General features: G+C 39.3%; 1 protein-coding gene across 3 annotated transcripts in view; it reads right to left on the bottom strand.

Annotated features, from left to right (window-relative positions):
* Positions 1–8,501: 8,501 nt before the first annotated feature.
* TAF4 (TATA-box binding protein associated factor 4) overlaps positions 8,502–24,001 on the bottom strand; it is an 86,313-nt gene continuing 70,813 nt past the window's right edge. For all 3 annotated transcript variants that reach the window (XM_026697418.2, XM_087928921.1, XM_026697419.2), the window contains exons 15-16: positions 23,738–23,857; positions 8,502–10,370 (exon numbers count right to left, since the gene is read on the bottom strand). In XM_026697418.2, coding sequence (XP_026553203.1) covers positions 10,203–10,370; positions 23,738–23,857 — 288 coding nt within the window. In that variant the 3' untranslated portion in view covers positions 8,502–10,202. The remainder of the gene's footprint in view (positions 10,371–23,737; positions 23,858–24,001) is intronic.

Below are 24,001 nucleotides of genomic sequence, written 5' to 3'. Positions count from 1 at the left end.
TACAGGGTCTGCTGCTTGGGCAAGGGGCTGGACTAGAAGACCTCCAAGGTCCTTTCCAACTGTGTTATTTTGTATTCTTTCAGGATCCTCCTCACAAAAACCTTTTCCTTGCAAGGTTACTTAATCTACCCAATTGCTAATCACCATAAAGGGCCCAAATCCCCGTTTCTTGCCATTTTGTGGTGGAAATTCACCAGTTCTCAGATAAACTTAGTACCATTAAAAAAAACAAAGTTCAGACATAGCTTCCCAGGTTCTCCAACTCAGAAAAGGAAGAGCTGGAAAATTAGAGGCCCACTTGTGTGTTTGTGATGGCCTCAGCCATTTTGCCTCACATCCCATCATCTGTAGCACTTCACAGCTCTTAAATATAGCCTCTGTTGGAAGAAATATCCCTTCTGGGTTCATTTCCAAGTGAGGAAAAAGACACTGGAATCGTGGAAGTTGCTTGGAAAGAAGGTTTAATGGTGGACAGTATCACATGCCTTGGAGCTCTTGGGCAAAGAAAAAAGGGAAAAGATGCTCAGAGTCGCTGAGTTTTATACCCTCTCTGGTTTTGAACTTCCTGGGGCACAGGAAGAGTATCCTGATTGGTTGCTATCAGAAGTCATAGCTAGTTTTGTAGGTTGTCTGTGTGCTAAGTTTGGTTGAAACTTGCTGGGTGATGCAATGAAAGGCAATTGAATGGCAATTGAATGGCTTGAAGGAAGTAGATCTTTGTTATGTAGAATAGACTGGCTCAGGCCTTCATGGCCCATTGACAAAGGGAGGGGGGTGAGTTTCTGCCTCTCTGAGTTTCTACTTCTCTTTTAGGGGAAATATTCTTCCTTTTTAATATATCCTAAAATATTTTATTTTTGTAGGAGCGGGGTGGGTGCTAACTTCCTACAATCTCCCCTTTTTTTCCCTAAAACATGTGAGTGGGACACACATGTTTTGTCAAAAGATTTTTAAATGTGATCAGATCAGAGAGACTTGATGGGTGCTTTTAATTTTTCTGATGCATTGATAGAGGCAGCGGAAGGAGGATTCCTTCAGTGGCTCCCAAAAGGAGAGCTTTCAACCATGAAGGTCTGGGCAGCCAGGGCAAAAGTTCTGGAAAGCAATTTACAGTATCTATTTTTCTATGCCAATTAATTTCAGATGTCAGACCTCATCTTCGGTGAGCTTCCAGTCAGGTTTTAGGGGAAATATTCTGCCTTTTTAATCTATCCTAAAATATTTCATTTTTCTAGAAGAGGAGTGGGTGCTAACTTCCTACACCTGCAAATGCCACAAGTTTGGTGATCCCTTCCCTATAGGAATAATTTGGGGGTTCTTTTCCTTCCAGCACAACTTTCTCTCCTGTTTTTGAAAAGCTGTAGCTTATTCAACAATACAAATTCTGCAAAGGCATTTGGAGCTAGGGTGTTTCTGATAATTGGGCTAACATTACCACCTATTGGCAAAGTAAAGAACTACAGGCATAAATATGAAGTGCTGTAAATATATATTTATATTGATTGTTTATTTTTATATATACATGTATTAAAAATGCAAAGCCCTCCCTTGTGGGGGGGGGGATAGCGGCTACATTCATGCAAAGTGAAGATTCTGTTTATTTGTTTGTAACTTTGTGGTTTAATACCACTAAAGTTATCTAAAGCCGGGCCCTTTTCCTGGTTTAATGTACTGTATGGTTGAGTAATTTAATAACCAGTAAAATGGCTACAGCCACAGTAACTAGAAATTACTAGTAATTAACCCCGGATAATTCTTGATATGTAATTGACCAGTGATTGATTTGCTTTTGAGGATCAGCCTGTATTTGAGAATACTCCCTAGAGCAGGGATTTCCAACCTTGGCAACTTTAAGACTTGTGGACTTCAACTCCCAGAGTTCTTGGCAAAGCTGGCTGAGGAACACTGGGAATTGAAGTCCACAAGTCTTAAAGTTGCCAAGGTTGGAGACCCCTGCCACAGAGTACAAGACAAAATAAAAGAGTTGGAAGGGACCTTAGAGGTCTTCTAGTCCAACCCCCTGCTCAAGCAGGAGACCTTTTCCATTTTAGACAAATGGCTGTCCAGTTTCTTCTTACAATCCTCCAATGGTGGAGCACCCACAACTTCTGAAGACAAGTTGTTCCACTACTAGTTGATCATTCTTACTGTCAGGAAATTTCTCCTTAGTTCTAGGTTGCTTCTTTCTTGGCTCAGTTTCCACCCGTTGCTTTTTGTCTTGCCCTCTGGTGCCTCAGAAAATAGGTTGACCCAGTCTTCTTTGTGGCAGCCCCTCAAATATTGGAACACTGCTATCATGTTGCTCCTAGTTCTTCTTTTCACTAGACAATGCTTCTCGACCTCAGCAGCTTGAAGATAGGTGGACTTTAACTCCCAGAATTCCCATGCAGGCTGTGGAATTCTGGGAGTTGAAGTCCACCTATCTTCAAGCTGCTGAGGTTGAGGAACACTGACCTAAGAACTCAAACCTGCAATCAGTCTTGGTCATCGCCCTCATTTAGCTTCTTGATTGATATCTAGATGTGGGTTTCAAAAGTCTGTACAGCCCTAATTCTCTAGGGCTGTCTTATGCAATCCGGCAAGAGAAGAGATGAACAGCAGGATTATTTCATCTTCCTGGCAAAGAATTTTTTTTTTACTCTTCACTACTGTCATATCTGTTGGAAGAATTATCCATCTGGTTCAGTTCCCAGCCGGGAGAAAGACACTGGAAACATGGAAGATGATTGGAAAGAAGGTTTAATGATGAAGCAGAACCACATGTGGGGCTCTGAGCAGGTGACCACATGTAGTTGAGAGTGGGAGGGGGATTATACCTTCCCTAGGGCTTTGCACTTGAGCTTCCTGTTCCTGTGCAAGAACATGTATTCTATTAGCTGTTGTAGGGGTTATGTAGGGGTCATAGCTGGCTCAATAGGTTGTCTGAGCTCCCAGATTTGGTTGAAGTTTGCTGGGAGGTGATGCAATGAAGGAAATACCCTTAGGAGATTGTGCAATGTAGTGAGCTCCGTGTCTTTGGCTAAATGGTAGTAGGTTAATCCTATTATGCCGTGAAGGATAATCCCATCATCATGGAGCTGAAGGTCTTTTGTTTTGTAGATAGGCTGGCCCAGTCTTTCTTAATGGGCACAAAGTATCTGCTGGCAGCAGGGAGCTGGAGCTCTGAGTTTCTTTCTCCCTTAAGATTTTTTATTTCTCTTTTAGGGGAAATATTTTATCTTGCCTTTTTAAATCTTTCTCAAAATATTTCATTCTTCCAGGAGAGCGTGGCTTCCCACATATCTATGTCTATTTTATGGGGCTAATTGAACTGTTTTCATCCCAGCTGGTTGTGTTTAGGAATTGCTCCTGAGTTTGCCTCTACTGTCCCAACAACCTTTCCTTCAATGCTGTGTCTGTATAGAACAATCTACATGATTGTCCATTTTAAGTCTTTAATAGGGCACCTTTTCTAGTGATGTCACAGAGATATGCAACATCAGAAGAAAGGAAAGGAAAGGAAAGAGAGAAAGTGAGAGAAAGAACGAAAGGAAGGAAGAAAGGAGGGAGGGAGGGAAGGAGGGAGGGAAGGAAAGAGAGAGGGGGAGAGAGGAAGGAAGGAAAGAAGGAAGGCCTGCTGTTGCATAGCAATAAAAAAAGAAGGGGAGAGAAAAAAGTACAATAAGAAGACAGAAAGAGAAACAAAAGTCAAGAAATAAATTACTTCTGAACTTCTTTTCAATAGATTTTTATACTTTTTATTTTTCCTGGCTTCTTGGATGGTCCATAAATCTGTTCAACCCCTTTATTTAATCCACTTCTTTTCCAATCTTCAGATCCATAAATCAGTGTTTCATTTGTTTCTTCCTTCAGCAAAAAGTTCATGAAAGGTTTCCAGACTTTCAAAGAAATGGAAGATAAAGTCCTCTTTCCAATGACCTGACTTTATTTCATTTTAATTGTGTAAGATACAGGTCTTAAAGAGAAAGCCGTAAATCCACTTCTGTTCCAAGTTAAATTGTGTTCTGCTGGCTTCACCGAAGCATCGCTGCAATTTTCATGTCAGAAGTTTCTGATTTAGCCCATTGAACATAGGTCTCTCTCATTGTTGCTATTTTGAGCCAGGTACCATCTATTCTAAACCGGCACATATACCTCTTTGCGTTGAACTCTACAGCAGTTTTATTTAACTAATTGCTTCATTAAATGTATCTCTTATAGTTTTAATGTTCTATATGGCATTTTGGCCAGGTGGGTGCCCCAGGAGTTTAATAATTATTATATTAATAATCACTAATAATCATAAGTAAATAAATTTCCTTCTATTTTTGAGGCATAACATCGGCTGGTATGCAAGATGAAGTTTGAAATCTGTAATGGCTCTTTTGTATATTGGTATTATCTCTTCTAGCAATTCCAGGAAGGATCTCTGGAGTTAAGATGACTGTCAGAGAAGAACAAAGAAAGATGAATTAGGGGACTGGAGACTAAAACACATGAACAACATTGTTGCAGGAATTGGATAAGTCTAGTTTGATGAAAAGAAGGACTAGGGGTGACACGACAGCAATATTCCAATATTTAAGGGGCTGCCACAAAGAGTCAACCTATTCTCCAAAGCACCTGAAGGCAGTACTGGTTGGCAGGATTGGTTCCATGGACTGGAACCAATCAAGGAGAGACCCAACCAGGCACCAAGGAGAAATTTCCTGACATTGAAAACAATCAGTGAAATTGCTTGCCTCTAGAAGTTGTGGGAGCTCCATCCCTGGAGGTTTTTAAGAAGAGATTGGACAACAATTTGTCTGAAATGGTTATAAAGGGTCTCCTGACGGAACAAGGGCTTAGATTAGAAGATGTCTCAGGTCTATTTCCACTCTGTTATTCTTTCTGTGTATCCCCCAACTGAAATTCTTCTGAGACACCAATCAAGTTTTCTGCTTCTGCAGAACAATAATGACTAAAAACCATTTAATGCCACATGTGCAACTCAACCATCACTTCATCAGCAGCTGGAGTTTTTTTTTAAAAAGATGAGCAAGATGAGAAGAGCTTTACAAGCACCTTTTTCCTGGAAGACATTTCAAGAGATAGGTTGGTTCACATTTCGGCTTTCTGGTTGTTTCTAACAAGCAACCCAAAATACTATCTCACCTTCCCACTAGAATCTCTTCTGGGCACATTTTAGATGTGACATTGGTGAATTGTAACACAGTTAGATGACCGCAAGTAAGATCATCAGAGGGCTGGAAGGAAGATCTGATGAAGAATAGAAACTTTATATAAATATTTACCCAGTTTTGGTCTTCACAGTATAAAAAAGATGTTGAGACACTAGAAAGAATCCGGAGAAGAGCAACAAAGATTATTAGGGGACTGGAGACTAAAACATATAAAGAACGATTGCTGGAATTGGATATGTCTTGTTAAGATGAAAAGGACTAGGAGGGGTGACATGATAGCAGTGCTCCAAATATCTCAGGGAATGCCACAGAGAAGAGGGAATCAAGCTATTCTCCAAAGCACCTGAGGGCAGGACAAGAAGCAATGGGTGGAAACTAATCAACAATTAATCAGTGGAACAACTTGCCTCCAGAAGTTGTAAATGCTCCAACACTGAGTATTTAATGCTTAAAAACATGAGTTTTTAAGAAGAGATTGGACAATCATGTCTGAAATGGTACAGGGTTTCTGCCTGGGCCTCTCTCACTGTTGACAGAATAAGAGAGTTGGAAGGGACTTTGGAGGTCTTCTAGTCCAACCCCCCACCTCAAGCATTTCAGACACATGGTTGTCCAATCTCTTCTTAAAAACATCCAGTGTTGGTCAAATTGTTCCCACTGTCAGGAAATTTCTCCTTAGTTCTATATTTGTTCTAATCAAGGACATTTCCTGACAGTGAGAACAATTAGATCCAACACTGGATGGTTTTAAGAAGAGATTGGACAACCACCTATCTGAAATTAATTAGCTCCAACTTCTCTCCTTGCTTAGCTCCCATCCATTGCTTCTTGTCCGGGTACTTTGGAAAATAGGTTGACTCCCTCTTCTTTGTGGCAGACCCTCAAATATCAGAAGACTGCTATCATGTCAGCCCTAGTCTTTCTTTTCATTAACTAGACATAATTCCTGCAACCATTTTTCATGTTTTAGTCTCCACTCCCCTAGTCATCTTTGTTGCTGCACTCTTTCTGGTCTCAACATCTTTTATTACATCGTGGCGACCAAAACTGAATGCGGTATTTCTAGTCTTACCAAGGCATTATAAAGTGGTATTAACACTTCACGTGATCTTGATTCCATCCCTCTATTAATGAAGCCTAGGAATGTGCTGGCTTTTTTGTACATTTGATTTTTCTTACCTAAATATATAACCTTCTCTACACTTAATTTTGTTAGATATTGAAATATAGGAAAATAAGTTCAAGATGTTAAAATCTAGGGATGTTATTTGCCGAGGTGTTTTTCTAGTGCAGTGTTTGTAATCCCGTAAACACCAAACTCTTTCTATTCCAATTTTTAAAATCAATCTTACTGAAGTAAGTAAAAGTCTAAAAACTATTAAAACCTGGATGTTTTTTAAAAATATTTATATCCTGCCTTTTTTTTTTTTTTACAAATAACTTAAGACAGCAAGCATACCTTCCTTCTCCCATTTTCTCCACAACCACCACTCTGTGAAATGTTGATTGAGAGAATGACTGGACAAGGTCACCCAGTTGGCTTTCATGACTAAGGTGGGATTAGAACTCACGGTCTCCCAGATTTTAGCTTGCCGCATTAACCATTAGATCTATAGACCTGGGTCCGTATAATATCAAACTGAATATTAGGTATTTATCCTGTTCTACAAGTTTACAGAGGTTGACATGATACTTATCTATCCTCTGATGAGTTTGAGTGAGGAACAATTGTTCATAGCAATTCATTCATTTAAGAATGAATCAGAATTGTAACCCAACCAAATTCACTAATTGAAATGGGCAAGAAAGAAAGAGAGAGAGAGAGAGGAAGGACAGGAGGAAGGGAGGAAGGGAGGAAGGGAGGAAGGGAGGAAGGAAGGAAGGAAGGAAGGAAGGAAGGAAGGAAGGAAGGAAGGAAGGAAGGAAGGAAGGAAGAAAGAAAGAAAGAAAGAAAGAAAGAAAGAAAGAAAGAAAGAAAGAAAGAAAGAAAGAAAGAAAGAAAGAAAGAAAGAAAGAATCTCAACACAGAACTCTGTGAAATAAGCCTAACGTTCTGATCCAGGAATTTCTTGGACTGGGGTACTCTATTCTCCCACACTTTGATTTTTCCAAATTTCTACAGACTGTCAACATATTATGTACTATTAGCAATGTCCAAGGGCATTGAAAACTCAAGAGCAATCATTTGGAATGCTGTCAACCACGTTCTAACCACTAAGTCATGCTGCCTGAAGCATAGATGCAAAAGGAACTGGGCAAAGTACATGTTGGAAGGTTTACACCAGCGGTTGCCAACCGGTGGGCCTGAGAAAATTTTAGTGGCCCGCAGAGAAATCTCACCCCCAGAGCACCCCCACAAAGCAATTAATCCAGGCTGCACAGAAACACAAGGCTGTGCTGCCCACATGACCCGTGGGAACCCTCTCTGCCCACTCACTCCTTACCCGGCAAACTTGCCTGCTAAGTTGCTATTTTTCCTTTTTCCGACCAGCATCTCTTCTGCTGTGCCGGGAAATTTAGACTAGCTAGGAAGCAGGAAATGGTTGGATTTCTTGCTTTCTAGCTAAGCACAGCTGAACCTCCCTTAGGACTGAAGGTTTGCTTGCAAGCAAATTCAAGGCAGACTCAAGGCAAGCAAATTTGAGAGACTGAGCTAGCTGATGGCAGATAGATAGATCACTGAATGATTCTGTGAGCAACTCAATCTGCCTGCTTTGCCTGATTTTGGATAAAAGTTGCTTTTTTAATTAAAAAAAAATCAATATTTACATACATGGTGTGTTGTGAGTTAATTTTATGAGTTTGCCTGCAAGCAAATTTTATGTGACAGACTGAGCTAGCCAATGGCAGATAGATAGATTTCTGAATGAATCTATGATTCTGTGAGCAACTCAATCTGCCTGCCTGCTTTGCCTGATTTTGGGTAAAAGTTGCTCTTCTTTATAAAAAATTCAATATTTATAATATTTACATACAAGCCATGCCCAGCCAGTCACATGACCAAGCCACACCCACAAATTAGGCCATGCCCACAGAACCAGTTAGTGGTCCCTGGGGTCTAAAATTATGAGTTTGGTAGTCTCTGAGATCCAAAAGGTTGGCGACCCCTGGTTTACACAACTGGTAAAAAATTTTATCCCATGTGCAGATGTTTCCTCAGTGCAGTTTGCATTTGTATTTAGGCACAGGGCTGGCTCTCAAGCTGTGCTTTTTATATACTGCTCAAAAAAAGTAGTGGTGTTCTTCTAGAAATTTGTGTAGTGATTGAAAAAAAAAAGGTAGGTTTTAAATAAATCCAGAGATGAAAAATAGTTTATAGATGAAAAATACATAGTCAGATACAGATAAATTTGTTTTTAATAAAGGAGTTAATTTTCTTTCAATCCTATATAAAACAATAGCAATTAAAAACTTCATTTTTGAAAGTAAAATATTTACATATGAACAAGGGACTGTGCAAAATTTACATAAAAAAAATGGAAAGACAGGATTTCTCTTTTTTTTCCTAAAAGACAAATAAAAAGGTGTAACAGTTTGTTGGATGTTGATAAAAAATACTGATCAGCATTCAGTTCTACACACACACACACACACACACTCACACACACTCACACACACACACACACACACACACAAAGAATAAAAGGTTCAAATGCACTGGAAACTCTCCTTGCACAAGGCTCTGTTTAAATCAATGCCAGTTCGTGCACAGCAAACCTTCATTCCAATAGGATTTGCACAAGAAGAGTTCCCAGTCGCCTCTGCCCTTGAAAACCTAACATGAGAGTTCACACAAAGAAAACCGACATATTTACAGTCATAAAAGTACTATCAATAGACAATTTAATACAATAACCTCTGAAAATATAAAGAACCAATTAGTATATTTGTAATAAAAAAATAGGTAGAAACAGGGGAATTTTGCTCTGGACATCTTTAAAGTAAGCCCATAAGCTTTGCATACAGTCTTTTAGCAAAATAATTATAGTTTACATAGCCATTTTTTTTAATGTTATGTGCCAAAAATTATGTACAATTACTGACAAAATACACCAACCATTTTTTTCAACACTTGATTTCACACTGAGAAAACTGCCTTTTTTGATGATTCCTCTCAACTCTGATTTTTTTAATTATTTAATCTAAGCTTTCACTTTCGCTAAAAAACACAGTGCAAGTAAAATATATTTATGCTGAAAAGGTATTTTTTTTCTTTTTTCTTTTTTTGTTTTAAACTTTACAGCTTTACAAACTATAGCAAATAAATGCATTTCTTTTTTTCCTTTTTTAATTTTTTTTTTACAGATGCTGATAAAAACATTCAGAAGAAACCCCCCTTTGTTGAGTCTTCAGAGTTGGGGTAGGGTGCCTCTAATAAGCAAAAAATAACAAGATTAAAAAAGGAATTTTGAGGTTACGCTTAAAAATTAAATGCCGCGTAGAATTTGAACCATCTCGGGCAGGAAGGAAAAGATAAATATTTATTAAAATCAATTTATTTTGCTAACTGACTTCCTTTAAAAGCTAAAGTAAAATGAGGTCACCTGCGGTAGGCATATATACACATATATATATGCCTAGATGATTTGAGTTAAAGTACAATTGAAATAAAATGCACAATTAATGTTGAATTGCTACAGGATCGTCTGACACAGAGTAGCTGGTTATTTGCTAATGGTTCCCTCGGTCTCTATAATATGGCTTGTTTGACAAGAAGGCCACTCAAAGAGATGAGTTAAACTTTCAACTGTCCGCATATTGTCTCCTTTAGGCCTTTCCATGTCTCCTGACTGTCAGAGAAAGGGATCTCTCTCACACACACATCAAAAGGGTTAATGATCAATGGGAATAGAAAACGGCTCCTCGCCAAGAATTGGCTGTCTCAGGGCGGTGGCTGTTGATGGGGGTGTGTGTTCTGATTTGGATTTAAACAATATCCCATAGGCTTGTTACAAAAAAGGCGTAATCTGCAAATATATATAAAAAGTATCCCCAGGGTCTTCTTTTTGCCAAAAAATACCTTGATCTTCTCCTCCGCTTCTATTTAAGGAATGCTTTATAGAGCAATAATGAATGGCTTGTCTCTCGCTCATTTTCTAAACAAAATATCAGGTCCCTGAGGTTCACCCGCGTTATCCTTTGCCGTGTAAACTGTCTGGTTGATCCGATTCCAGAGCATCCTGGTACTGCTACACTCGGACTGGATCCCTGAGGGGTGGAGAAAAAGAGAGAGAGAAAAGGATGTTTTTAAATCCTTCAAGCAGAATCCCTTTGGCAAAGTTGAGTTCAGGCAGTCCTTGACTTACAACAGTTCACTTAGGGTTCTGTTCGAAGTTACGATGGCCCTGGAGAGAAAGTGATCGACGACCATTTTTTTTTTTCACACTTATGACAACCGACTTGACAATTCATAAAATATTTCCATGGTCTTTTTAGAGTTGCCAACAGAAAGGGAGCAGTGAGGCAGCTTGCAAACCGAAACTGCATTCCATAAATGTTTTCAAAGATAGTAATTAGGTGACTGAAGTTTCTGCCATGCAAAATTCTAACTTGGAGAACATGTTTGATGACTCTTGGCTATGGATGTGTCCCATTGGAGAATATGAATTACAATATACCCAGAGGTTGAGGGAAAACCAGGGTCAAGGGTGATAATGAATTATGTGACTCAGAGTGGGCTACACCCAGGCAGTGCCGGACATTTTAACTCCCAATAAATCCTTTTGAAGTTTTGAAAATTTGGCTCAAGACTCATGATTTAAATGGGGGTAACTGCTGGAATCCTGACAAGACTCATATTTATGAGGATTGGAGTTGGCAATCCTGAAGCTGGCCTGGCTGAGGCCATTTTGAGACTTGCTGACACACTAGAGGGATAGGGAGGAGGTGGGATAGAGATAGGTAGGGTGTTGTAGTCAAAACAAAATACTTTCTCTTGGGAACCAAGGACATTCCTGCAATTGAGGACCTGTATACTGCATGAGTCAAAAAGAGGGCTGTGAAAATATTTACAGACCCCTCACACCCCGGACATAAACTGTTTCAACTCCTTCCCTCAAATGATGCTATAGAGAACTGCACACCAGAACAACTAGACACAAGGACAGTTTTCCCCCGAAAGCCATCACTCTGCTAAACAAGTAATTCCCTCAACACTGTCCAACTACTTACTAAGTCTGCACTACTATTACTATTAATCTCATCACTCCTTATCCCCATCCACTCCCACTTGTGACTGTATGACCGTAACTTTGTCGCTGGTATCCTTGCGATTTATATTGACTGTTTCCTAGTATGATTTGATTGCTTATTGTACCCTATGACTATCATTAAGTGTTGTATCTTATGATTCTTCACTCTTGACGAATGTATCTTTTCTTTTATGTCTACTGAGAGCTTTTGCACCAAGACAAATTCCTTGTGTGTCCAACCACACTTGGCCAATAAAAATTCTATCCTATCCTATCCTATCCTATCTTATCCTATCCTATCCTATTGTTATTCCATATATTCTATTCTATTCTATTCTATTCTATTCTATTCTATTCTATTCTATTCTATTCTATTCTATTCTATTCTATTCTATTCTATTCAATAGCCTTGGCTGAGCTGTATGCTGTGGGTTTATTCCATCTCCTTTTTGCCATCCAAGTTAGCAGTCCTCTCTACAGCTTACAGTTATGGGCTTCCATGGGTCAATTGTGTGCTGAATGAATAATTCCCTTCTTTTAATATTGAATAAGCCCGGCTCTTGATTTTCTTCCTTAGGCACCTTATTTATTTATTTACCAAATTTAGACGCAGCTCTTCTCACTCACAGCTTTCTCCAAGTCACCTAGGATTTTATACGCCTTGACTATGTAATTCCTCACCTTTCCACCTACAGGTCGTCCTCGACTTACAACAGTTCATTTAGTGGCCATTCAAAGTTACAGCAGCACTGAGAAAAAAGTGATTTGTGACCCTTTTTTTGCACAGTGACAACCTTTGCGGCATCCCCGGGGTCACCTGATCAAATTTCAGGCGCTTAGCAACTGGTTTATGTTTATGATGGTTGTAGTGTCCAAAGGTCATGTGATTCCCCTTTTGCGACTTTCTGACAAGCAAAATCAATGGGGAAGCCAGATTCACTTAACAACGCGGTTACTAACTGATCCACTGCAATGTTTCACTTAACACCTGCGGTAAGGAAGGTCGTAAAATGGGCAAAACTCACTTAACAAATTATTTACTTAGCAACAGAAATTTTAGACTCAACTCGGGTCGTAAGTTGAGGTCTACCTGGATAAGAATCCAAAATTTTCTGGCTTTTCCTCATAGGAAATGCTTTTTAAGCATCATGATTTTTTTCAGTTATCTGTTTACTCTAGACCATCTGGATTTAATCTACTTCCATTTCATTAATCATATAGTGTTCTTTACATGTATCAGCACAGTACAGGTGGTCCTTGACTTACAACCACAATTCAGGCAAAACTTTTGGTTGCTAACTGAGGCAGCTGTCCCTTGAAAAAACACCTTTGGGACAACCATGACCTGGATGACTGAGAATCTCCATAGACGAGGGAAGCAGTTAAGTGAGTTGTACCTCATTTTATGACCTTCTTGGCACAGTTGTTAAATGAATCATACAGTTGTTAAGTAAACATTGTAAACATACAAGTTAACAATGTAAACATTGACTTTGTTCATTGGAAATCAGCTGGGATGGTTAGAAATGGTGATTACATGACTTCAGGACACTGTATAAATCTGTGGTGGGATTCAAATAATTTAACAACTGTTTCTCTGCCCTAATGATTTCTTCCAACAGCCAGTTCACCAAACTGAATGCAGTACTCTAGGTGTGGTCTTACTAAATTAACAACCAGTTCTCCCAAACTGGTGTGAACTGGCTGAATCCCACCATTGGTATAAATGCCAATTGCCAAGTACCTGAATTTTGATCAGATGACTGTGAGAATGTTGCAATGGTTGTAAGCATGAAAACCTGTCATAGATCATTTTTTTGAGTGATGTTGTAATTTCAAACAGTCACTAAACAAATGATTGTAAGTCAAGGACTACCTGTATAGACTTCTACAATTACATTACTTTAAAAAGTATCTTTACTAATCTCTGATTACTAATCTGCAATGTTTCACCACGGCATGTTTTCATTCTGGTGAGCATTCATACATCTACATATAGTATTTTATTACATCTACACATAGTATTTTATTAAAACACAGATACCTTATAAAGAACAGTACTCTCTCATATTCAAGCGTGGCAAAGTTCCTAAAGTTTGCTATTACAGACACCTGAAAGTGCCTTTGTATATTAACTTTCTGTATAATTAAAGACAAAGGAAAGTGGGGTTCGTATAATAATATCACAGATATAGAAGTCCTAGCTTTACATCCTAATCAAGTCAGTTCAGGTTACATTTTTTATTTAACTCTGTTGAGATATTGGCTTTTCTGGAATCAGACTTTTAACAATTCATAAATTGCCCAATTAAATGTTTGTCACTGCACCAAAGCAAAAGAAACAACAACAAAAACATTCCTCAAGGATAGGAGTGACTTATTAAGAGAAAATAAAAAAAGGATGGCTGAGTTTCTTCATTCCTATGAAAATATATGGAGACAGTAAATATCTGTAACCAGAAGGTGGCACATAAAACCCAGAAAACGAATTTATATTTTGACTTTTAAAAAGCATGGGAGTTAAAGATACTTACAAGTAAAAACTTTTGATAGTCTACGCATTGTACAAATACTAGGCCTCTTAAAATATCCAGTAAAAATCAGGAGGAACAAGTCTAAAAAAACTAGGAGTGATATGACTTGTGGACTTCAACTCCCATGCTGGCTTAGGAATTCTGGGAGTTGAAGTCCACAAGTCATCCCCTGGACTAGTGAAACTGAAAGCTGGTGGGACATTTCTCTTGTCTGGAATAGAAGTGAAAGGAACAGCATGTTCTAAATGAACACAAGCAATAAAAATCGGGATGGGCTTACACTGCCCTTTTAAGAATAAACACATCTCCACAGAAATCCAAAGGAGTGACCTGGGTGATACTGTTGAGGGACGATCTGTTTAAAATAAGGGCAAGATGAAATTAAAAGCAGTCTGTAAACTATTATTGCTTTTGCCACCAACCATCCAAGCAAGAAGGTGAGATTGGCTTTCTTAAAAGCAATCTACATATCTTTTCAAAATGGTATGATGCAACAAAGATGGGAAACGGTGGAGCTTAGTTGTTTAGCTCAACTAAATAATATCATCAGTATGAAGGTAAAGTAGGATTTAATCTCCGTTTATCTATTTACAATGAAACAGAAAACAGTACCTTAATTAAGGAGCTACCAAGAAGAAAGCCACATCCCTACCAAAACTACCAATGCAAGGTGCTGTATATAAACAGAAAGCAAACCCTACACTCACTCACACTGATGAGTTGCAAGCTCAGGAAGCATCAAGGACTCCATAGTTCAACCCTGAGCTACAGATATTCTATTTGATTGGAATGACGGGAAACTCTAGTTAACCCAACATATATTGGGGTAAAAACCCTACCAAGTATATCCTCCTATGACATTCCTAACTTGTTTTCATTGCCACTTTTTCCTTCTTAAAGTGGAAGACAGAAGGGGATCAATTATTTTAATTTAGGTTTAACCATAGAGATACCTTACTAGATTAAGTGGAAGTACCAAATGTGCTTTTTCAAAAGGCAACTGGACTTTCTTGGTTTTTCCTTGAAGATGTTTCAGATTGAAGGAGCTTCTGGGATGATTAGCAAAACATCTTCAGCAAAAAACAAAGTAACTCCAGTTGCCTCTTGAAAAAGCACCTTTGAGACAACCATAACCTGGATGGCTGAAAATCTCCACAGACACTAAATGGAAGGAATACTGAAGAAGTGACTGTATAATGCTGGAATTCTGGATTTCACAAGAAAGTATAAGATCATACTTTGGACTTATTTTTTAAAAAGCCAGTTTTTTTAATAAACTCAGAGCAACGATTAGTAGGATGCAATGGCAGGAAAAACTAATGGAATGAATTAAATATTGGTGGAATTTCCAAAACTGCAAACCTTTTTAATAAAGAAAAATGCAGACACAGAGAAGAAGTCAACATCCTTGCATAAGTACTTTAGTGACAATCACAAACAATATGTGGAAGGAAGAAACAGGTAACTAAGAGAGATTACATATGGGTGGATTTCTTGTGCAAAGCTGTGTTAATGGGAAAGCTAATAATTCAAGATTGCTTTAGCAAAGGATGCTAAGACCCTTTGCTTTAAAAAAAAACTAGATTTGTTCAGAAGAACAAAAATCACTAAATCAACTGCTCAGTAAGCATGGCAAAAGGATGGATGATCAAGAAAAGACAGGTAACCTTCAACTTACAACCATTTGGGTTAATTTATGGTCATAAGTCAAAGAGTACCTGCATTCACTCCTACTGTAACTTGGTCTTCTCTGAGAACATAACTCTTTCACTTAGTAATTATTCTTCGCCATCCATTCTTCTAAATCCATGTTTCTTTGATCTGTGTGAGAGGTGTCATCTTAGCTTCCTTGCTTCTAATGCTGGACTAGAATTGATATAATTCCACCTCATTTTTCCCTGAACTGACCTCCAAGTAGCAATAACTATAAAATCCTGTTCAGTCATCCTTTACCTGCAGTTATCTACCTCACGCCAAGACTTACCTCCTACAGACAACAATCACACTGAGAAAACCACAATCTACAGGAACCTGATATCTGAGGGATATCAGCAGGAATGAGTTTTATCCAGAGCAGTTGAATGGTTCAGAGAACACCTAGATGTGGCTAAGTTTTTTCCTAAACCTGTTTCGGGGGGATTCTGAAAAAAACTTGTGCTTCAAGTTACTTCACCTTACTGCCTTTCAAAAAAATATCTTTCCTAGCCTGTCTTCAGTTATCAGTTAATTTTCACCAGCAAAGGACAGGTTGGTGGACAGATTTATTTATTTTTTTAGAAAATTTTATATCTCAATTTTAAAACAGAAAGAGAAAAATAAATGGAAGGCAATCTGTTAAAAAGAAAGCAGAAAATATTTGAGAAACTTGGGTAAGCCTTGAGATATGTAGACCAAAATATCTCAAGGCTTAACCAGATTTCCCCTGCTTAGCAGGAAATTTTGGGCTCAGTTAAAACAAAATGGCAGATTTTGCGCCTGGAATGAATCTGAGAACAGCCATGCTGGATTAGGCCAAAGTTCAATTTAAACCTGCACTTTTGAGGGGCTACCAGAGAGGAAGGGTTAAGCTATTTTCTAAAGCAGCTGTTGTCAACTGGTGGGCCATGAGAAAATTTTGGAGGGCCGCAGAGAAATCTCACCCCCCAGAACACCCCCACCACAAAGCAATTAATCCAGGCTGTGCAGAAACACAAGGCTGCGCCACCCACATGGCCCGTGGGAACCCTCCCCGGCCACTCACTCCTTACCCGACAAACTTGCCTGCTAAATTGCTATTTTTCCTTTTTCCGACCATCATCTGTTCTGCTGTGCTGGGAGATTTAGATTAGTTAGGAAGCAGGCAATGGTTGGATTTCTTGCTTTCTAGCTAGTCTTTAGATCTTTGGCTCAGCACAGCAGAACCTCCCTTAGGACTGAAGGTTTGCTTGCAAGCAAATTCAGTGCAAACTCACAGCAAGCAAATTTGAGAGACTGAGCTAGCAGATGGCAGATAGATAGATCACTGAATGACTCTGTGAGCGACTCAATCTGCCTGCTTTGCCTGATTTTGGGTAAAAGTTGCTCTTTTTTTACAAAAAAATCAATATTTACATGCATGGTGTGTTGTGAGTTTAATTTTGTGAGTTTGCTTGCTAGCAAATTTTATGAGTTTGCTTGCAAGCAAATTTTATGTAACAGACTGAGCTAGCCTATGGCAGATAGATAGATCTTTGAATGAATCTGTGATTCTGTGAGCAACTCAATCTGCCTGCCTACTTTGCCTGATTTGGGGTAAAAGTTGCTCTTTTTTAAAATAAAAAATTCAATACTGATATAAATATTTATAATATTTACATACACGCCATGCCCAGCCAGTCACATGACCACCAAGCCACACCACAAATTAGGCCACGCCCACAGAACCGGTTAGTGGTCCATGGGATCTAAAATTATGAGTTTGGTGGTCCCTGACGTCCAAAAGGTTGGCGACCCCTGTTCTAAAGCACCTGAAGGCCAAACGAGGAATAATGGATGGAAACTGAACAAGGAGAGATTTAACCTGGAAATAAGGAGAAATTTTCTGACAGTGAGAGCAAACTGATGGAACAGAAGTTGCCTTCAGAAGTTGTGGGAACTTCATCACTTGAGACTTTCAAGAAGAGATTGGACTGCCATCTGTCAGAAATGGTGTAGGGTCTCCTACTTGGGCAGGGGGTTGGCCTAGATGACCTACAAGGTCCCTTCCAAGTCTGTTAATATGAGCCAAGCAAAGATGCCTGAAATACAGATAGCCCTCAACTTAACAACAGTTCACTTAGTGACTGTTTGAAGTTACAATGGCACTGAAAAAAGTGACTTTTGACCTTTTTTCGCATTATGTTCGTTACCGCATCCCCACGGACTGATGAACAAAATTCAGACGCTTGGCAACTGACTCATATGCACAATGGCTGCTGAGTCCTGAGGTCATGTGATCCCCTTTTGCCACCTTCTGACGAGCAAAATCAATGGGGAAGATAGATCCACTTAAGAACCCTGTTACTAAGTTAACGACTGAAGTAATTCACTTAACAAACATGTCCATAAAGGTCATAAAAGGAGGCAAAATTTATTTCACAAATTTCTCACTTAGCAAAAGAAATTTTGGGCTTGATTGCGGTCGTAAGTTAAGGATTACTTGTATAAATACAAGGTTTACACAAGATGAATATAAGATAGGGAATTGGAGAATCTAGCTTGTATAGAACAGTTTGAGCGTGCCTGAGGTAAAACTTGACCTAAAATGTGTCAAAACCTATCAATATTGCCTTTACTGTCTGCAGGGAATGTTACATATGATGTGGGCATATTAAGGTAGTAATATAAACTACAGGTAGTCTTCAATTTACGACCACAGCGGAGCCCAAAATTTCTGTTACTAAGTGAAACATTTGTGAAATGAATTTTGTCCCCATTTGACAACTTTTCTGGCCACAGTGGTTAAATATGAGCCAGACATCAAGCGTCCAAATTTTGATCACGTGACTATGTGGATGTTGCACTGGTCGTAAGTGTGAAAAACAGTCAGAGGTCAGTAAATGAACTTTGAACAATCACTAAATGAAGGATTGTAAGTTGAGGAACACCTGTACATCTTCTCTCTAGAAAAATGTTATGGGAAAGCTTTTATTGGCCAGAGCTATGACGGGTGGCAGAGATCTATATCAATGTGCTCATCAGGGGACAATTATGCTGCATGGAAGCCTACAATTTGGAATGCAGAAGGAGTAATTATCACTAAATTAATGAGTGGAAAAAAAGACCAGAATCTGAGATTGGCTTTTTAGTTTAGTACAATCAATTACATACACTAAAGTAAAAGTAGAACGGGTGTAGGAAGAGAAAATAGAAACCCAGCATGAGAGAAAATTAACTAATCAGCCAACAGAATGAACCGAGCACGAACATGTTGCTTGGATCAAAGGATTACATTACAAAATGTAAAAGAAGTGTGCAGAGTTGCACTAATGGGGAGTAAGAAGAAGAAAAAGAGTGTTTCAGAGAAGGCATAGACTAAGTGGAAATAGTAGGACATTGGGGAAGTTATTGTGAAATGCTGGTGTTCTGGATTCCATAAGAAACTATAATGATGGCTATAATAATTGTTGCAACTTAAACAGAAATTATAAAAATATTAGATTAAATACATGAATTTGCATACCTATGTAGAATATTTATTAAAGATAGCAATAGCAATACCACTTAGACTTATATACCACTTCCCAGTGCTTTCCAGACCTCTCTAAGCAGTTTACAGAGCCAGCATGTTGCCCCCAACAATCTGGGTCCTCATTTTACTGACTTTGGAAGGATGGAAAGCTGAGTCAACCTTGAGCCGGTGAGACTCGAACTGCTGGCAGTTGACAGAGTTAGCCTGCAATACTGCATTCTAACCAGGGATGGGACTCTCCCGGTTCAAACGAACCCCTAGCACCGATGATCAGCTGGCTCTGAACTTGTTCGCTCCGATGATCATGTGGGCCCACCTGCCCTCTTCTGCACTGTACTCACCTATATCTGCTCAGCTAATTCGCGCAGCAGAGCAAATTGCCATGCCTCAGCTGTGTTACTTCCCTGAAGTAACATTGAAGGTAAGTAATTTCAGAAGTTGTATACACATGCGCGCACGCAAAGTACGCAATTAGCAAACCAGTTGTTACACCGGCAGCATCCCACCACTGATTCTAACCACTGCACCACCACAGCTCATAGTGTGGTGAGCCATGGGAAAAGATGGGAAAGCAACATTTTAAAATGTTGGCAGATGCTGGCAGAGAGACAGTGGATAGCATATTTTGGTCTCCATGATATAAAAAAGATGTTGAGATTCTAGAAAGAACACAGGGAAGACCAACAAAGATGATTGTGCATGCGAAAACGTATGAAGAATGGTTGCAGGAGTTGGGTATGTCTACTTTCATGAAAAGAAGGCCCAGAGGTGACATGACAGCAGTGTTCCAATATTTGAGGGGTTGCCACAGAGAAGAGGGAGTCAACCTATTCTCTAAAGCATTTGAAGGCAAGACAAGAAGCAATGGGTGGAAACTAATCAATGAGAGATCCAACTTACAACTAAGGAGAAATTTCCTGACAGTTAGAACAATTAACCCATGGAATGTCTTGCCTCCAGAAGCTATGCACGCTCCAACACTGGAGATTTTAAAGAAGAGATTGGAAAACCACTCGTCCAAATTGATATAGAGTTTTCTGCCTGAGCAAGGGGTTGGACTAGAAGACCTCCAAGGTCCTATCCAATTGTTACTCTGTTATAAAATCAGTGGGCATTTACATAAAAGAAATAATTCTGCCCGCTTTGATATATGTGACAGCAGTATATGCCAAGTCTGTAGAGATTCTCAGTCACCCAGGTCATGGTCGTCCCAAAGGTACTTTTTCAGGGGGCAATTGGACTTTCCTTTTTTTTCTTTGAAGGGGTTTCGCTTTTCATCAGAGAAGCTTCTTCAACTCTTTTGGGTTTTAGGGTGGGGGTTTTATATGTAACAGAAAGAATAAAAAGAAATCTTCTAGCACAGTGGTCGCCAACCAGTGGGCCACGAGAAAATTTTGGTGGACCGCAGAGAAATGTCACCTCCAGAGCAGCCCCCCAAAGAAATTAATCCAGGCTGCACAGCAACACAAGGCTGCGTCGCCCACATGACCTGCGGGAGCCCTCCCCGCCCACTCACTCCTTACCCGGTAAACTTGCCTGCTAAATTGCTATTTTACCAACCATCAGCTGTTCTGCTGTGCCAGGAGATTTAGATTAACTAGGAAGCAGGAAATGGTTGGATTTCTTGCTTTCTAGCTAGTCTTCAGATCTTTGGCTCTGCTTTTAAGCACAGCCGATCCTCCCTTAGGACTGAAGGTTCTATTATTCAGTGCAGACTCACCGCAAGCCAATTTTATGTGAGAATCAGGTAGCCAATGGCAGATAGATAGATTCTGTGAGCAACTCAATCTGCCTGCCTGCTTTGCCTGATTTTGGGTAAAAGTTGCTCCTTTTTTAATAAAAAGTGCAATATTTACATACATGGTGTGTTGTGAGTTAATTTTGTGAGTTTGCTTGTTAGCAAATGTTATGAGTTTGCTTGCAAGAAAATTTTATGTGACAGACTGAGCTAGCCGATGGCTGATAGATCTCTGAATGAATCTGAGCAACTCAATCTGCCTGCCTGCTTGGCCTGATTTTGGATAAAAGTTGCTCTTTTTAATAAAATATTCAATATTTATATAAACATTTATAATATTTACATACAAGCCATGCCCAGCGAGTCACATGACCACCAAGCCACACCCACAAATTAGGCCACACCTGCAGAACCAGTTAGTGGTCCCTGGGATTTAAAATGATGAGTTTGGTGGTCCCTGAAGTCCAAAAGGTTGGTGACTCCTGTTCTAGCATGACATAAAATCCTATTATAAAAGAGTAACTTATAATACTTTTCTCTCACTCTGACAGGATAGTGGGGGTGAGAAGTCAAACATCTTCCAAGAAAAAACAAGACAGTCCAGTTGCCTCCTGAAAAAGCACCTTTGGGACAGTATGTGCCAAAAGACAAAAGAAATACAATGACAATGGAAGACACAAGGTTCAGAACAATTCAGTACTACAAGAAGATTAAGTACAAAAGTGAGTGATCAGTATGAAAAGAGTATATTGTGGTGCTTTTTCAGAAACGGAGGAAGTGAATAAAATATATGCGGAAGAGTGAATGGGCCAAAAAGGGAAATATTGAGAAAGTTGGGATCGGATGGTGGTAAGATCCTCACTATGAGTGATGAAAATTAAAGGCAATGAATGTATAGAGCAAAACTTCTCCACAATATAGAAAGGTATGAAAGGGAATACTGAACAGTGTTGCTTTTATATATTGTTCTGTTCTTTTTCAAAAAAAATAATATTTATTTTATTAAATTTATTTGCTGCCCAACTTGCCATAAGAAGACTCTGGGTGGCTTATAAAATTAAAACATTGAATTCTTCTTCTTATTGCGTGTCTTCTTGTGTGTGCTTTGTCAACTTTCTACAGTAAGAGCAAGGAATTATTTTGCCAAGATAGAAAAATCAGTATTTCATATTCCCTCTGGTATTTGAAGTCTTGCCAATTTGTTAATTGGGTTAATAAAATGGATTCTCTCTTTCATGGCTGATTGGTAGGGATTCATTTAGTAGCTAAATAGATCCTGAACGGCCCTGCTTAAAGGTGATTTGTATATTCTTAACATTCTTTGGACATTAGCAAACCACTGGCAATACGCTTTCTCTTCAAACAAAAAAAAAAAACAAGAAACAAAAATGCACGGGCCCATTAAGATAGACGAGGGAAGCTCCGTGTGCAACAGCAGCCAGACAGCTGTGAGTTCATTAGAGCCAAAGCAGCTGGTTCTTAATTAAGCAAACAAAAGCTTCAATTCAGGCAGCCTGCACTTCATTTGGCTATCCGGGGGAACTGATTAATTTAAAGAAACTCAATTAATCAGTTTGTTGAAGTGCAAGCAAGACTTTTTTGGGGGTGTGGGGGGTGGTGTTTCAAAACCAGTTTTGGAGCTTTTAAAAATGTGATTTTAAACTTAAAACGTTCATGCACAGACTTGCATCCAAACTGAGCGGCACTCTGAACAAACCCTCATATTTGAAACCAGCCAGATAAATAAGAACTTATTCTCTGCAGAAAAGGACAGCTATCTTCAGGCATGGCTTAAGGGCAGGTCAATGCAGGTTAAAACTTTTCCTCTGGAAAGAAACAAGGATCAAAACCTCTGGAACAGTGTATATCGAAGTGAGCCATATACCAAAAGAGCTCTCCCCAGATATGTTCCTGGTGGTACCAGGGACCATAGGGATATTATTTCTAATACTCCAACTCTGTCCTTTAGAACAGATACAAATTGCAAACTTCCGTGGATTTAATGGGAAGGAACTGCTCCTTCTCCCATCTAACGATTGTTTTTGTTATTCAGTTGCTAAGTCATGTCTGACTCTTTAAAAAAAAAAAAAAACTGTGGATGGCCCCACCTAACCGCCGCTATTTCCCGGAGTTTGCCCAAATCCATGTTCACTGTGTCGAAGACATCAATCAACTCCTCTTCTGCCGTCCCCTTCTCCTTTTGCCTTCAATCTTTCCCAACATCAGGATCTTTCCCAAGGAGCCCTCTCGCCTCATTAGGTGGCCAAATTATTCTAGGTTCTGCTTCAGTAGCTGTCCTTCTAACAACGGGTGGCTCAAATTCCAGGAATAGAGGAAAACAAATCCTCTCTATGAAAATGAGACAAAAAAACTAGTTTATTAGATAGGGAGATGGGAATGAAACGGGGATAGCGGATGGCCTTCTTGACTAGGGCGCTGAGGGGAAGATTAAAGGGAAGGGGCAAGAGAACTGGCCCCACGTTTAATTCAAGCCTCGCACACATACACGCACATAAGCACTGCAGGAGTAACATTGAACAAACGTAACTCCAAACTTCGTTTCCTGTTACATTTTTTTTTTTTAAAGCTGGAAACTGCCAAAGGAATACAAAAGAAGAAGCCACCCCAACGCTGATACACCTTGAAATGATAAAGCCAGCTTTCTTTGAAGAACCTTCAAAAAAAAGAAAAAAACCTTAAAAGCTAAGCTTCTGCCTATCAAAACTTAAACCCACAACTGCTGAAAAGGAGGGGCTTTTAAGGGCTGGCACAACTGCCAGCCCTTAAAAGCCTATAATAATTAATTTTGCTGGGGATAAAATGGAGTTTTCTCTTCAACTGAAGGTAGGAAGATGTACTTGAACTCCTGAAAAGTAGGATTTGGAAAAGCGCAGGTGTTTGCAAAGAGAATTCTTCTCCCATACCTCTGTCCCTGATCCAGACCCTGGAGAATCCAGTTTCCTTTTCCTTCTGGGTCCTATTGCAGCCAATGCAGTCAAGTTAGCATCCCTCTGTCGCATTTGTGCTAGTTCCTGTTGTTGCATCTGAGTTTGATAAAACATAATTATCATTATTTCCTTGCAGTTTTTATTGCCACTTATATGCGCTTTTTTTTTTAATACAATCACTCTTTCATAGTTGAATGTATATGTTCTGATTCCAAAATGGTAAATATAGCTTAAACATAC

The sequence above is a fragment of the Pseudonaja textilis genome, chromosome 3 (genome assembly GCF_049901715.1).
Source record: "Pseudonaja textilis isolate UNSWEBS1 chromosome 3, rPseTex1.2, whole genome shotgun sequence".
Classification (NCBI taxonomy): Eukaryota; Metazoa; Chordata; class Lepidosauria; order Squamata; family Elapidae; genus Pseudonaja; species Pseudonaja textilis.
This window is presented reverse-complemented; position numbering and strand designations above follow the sequence as displayed.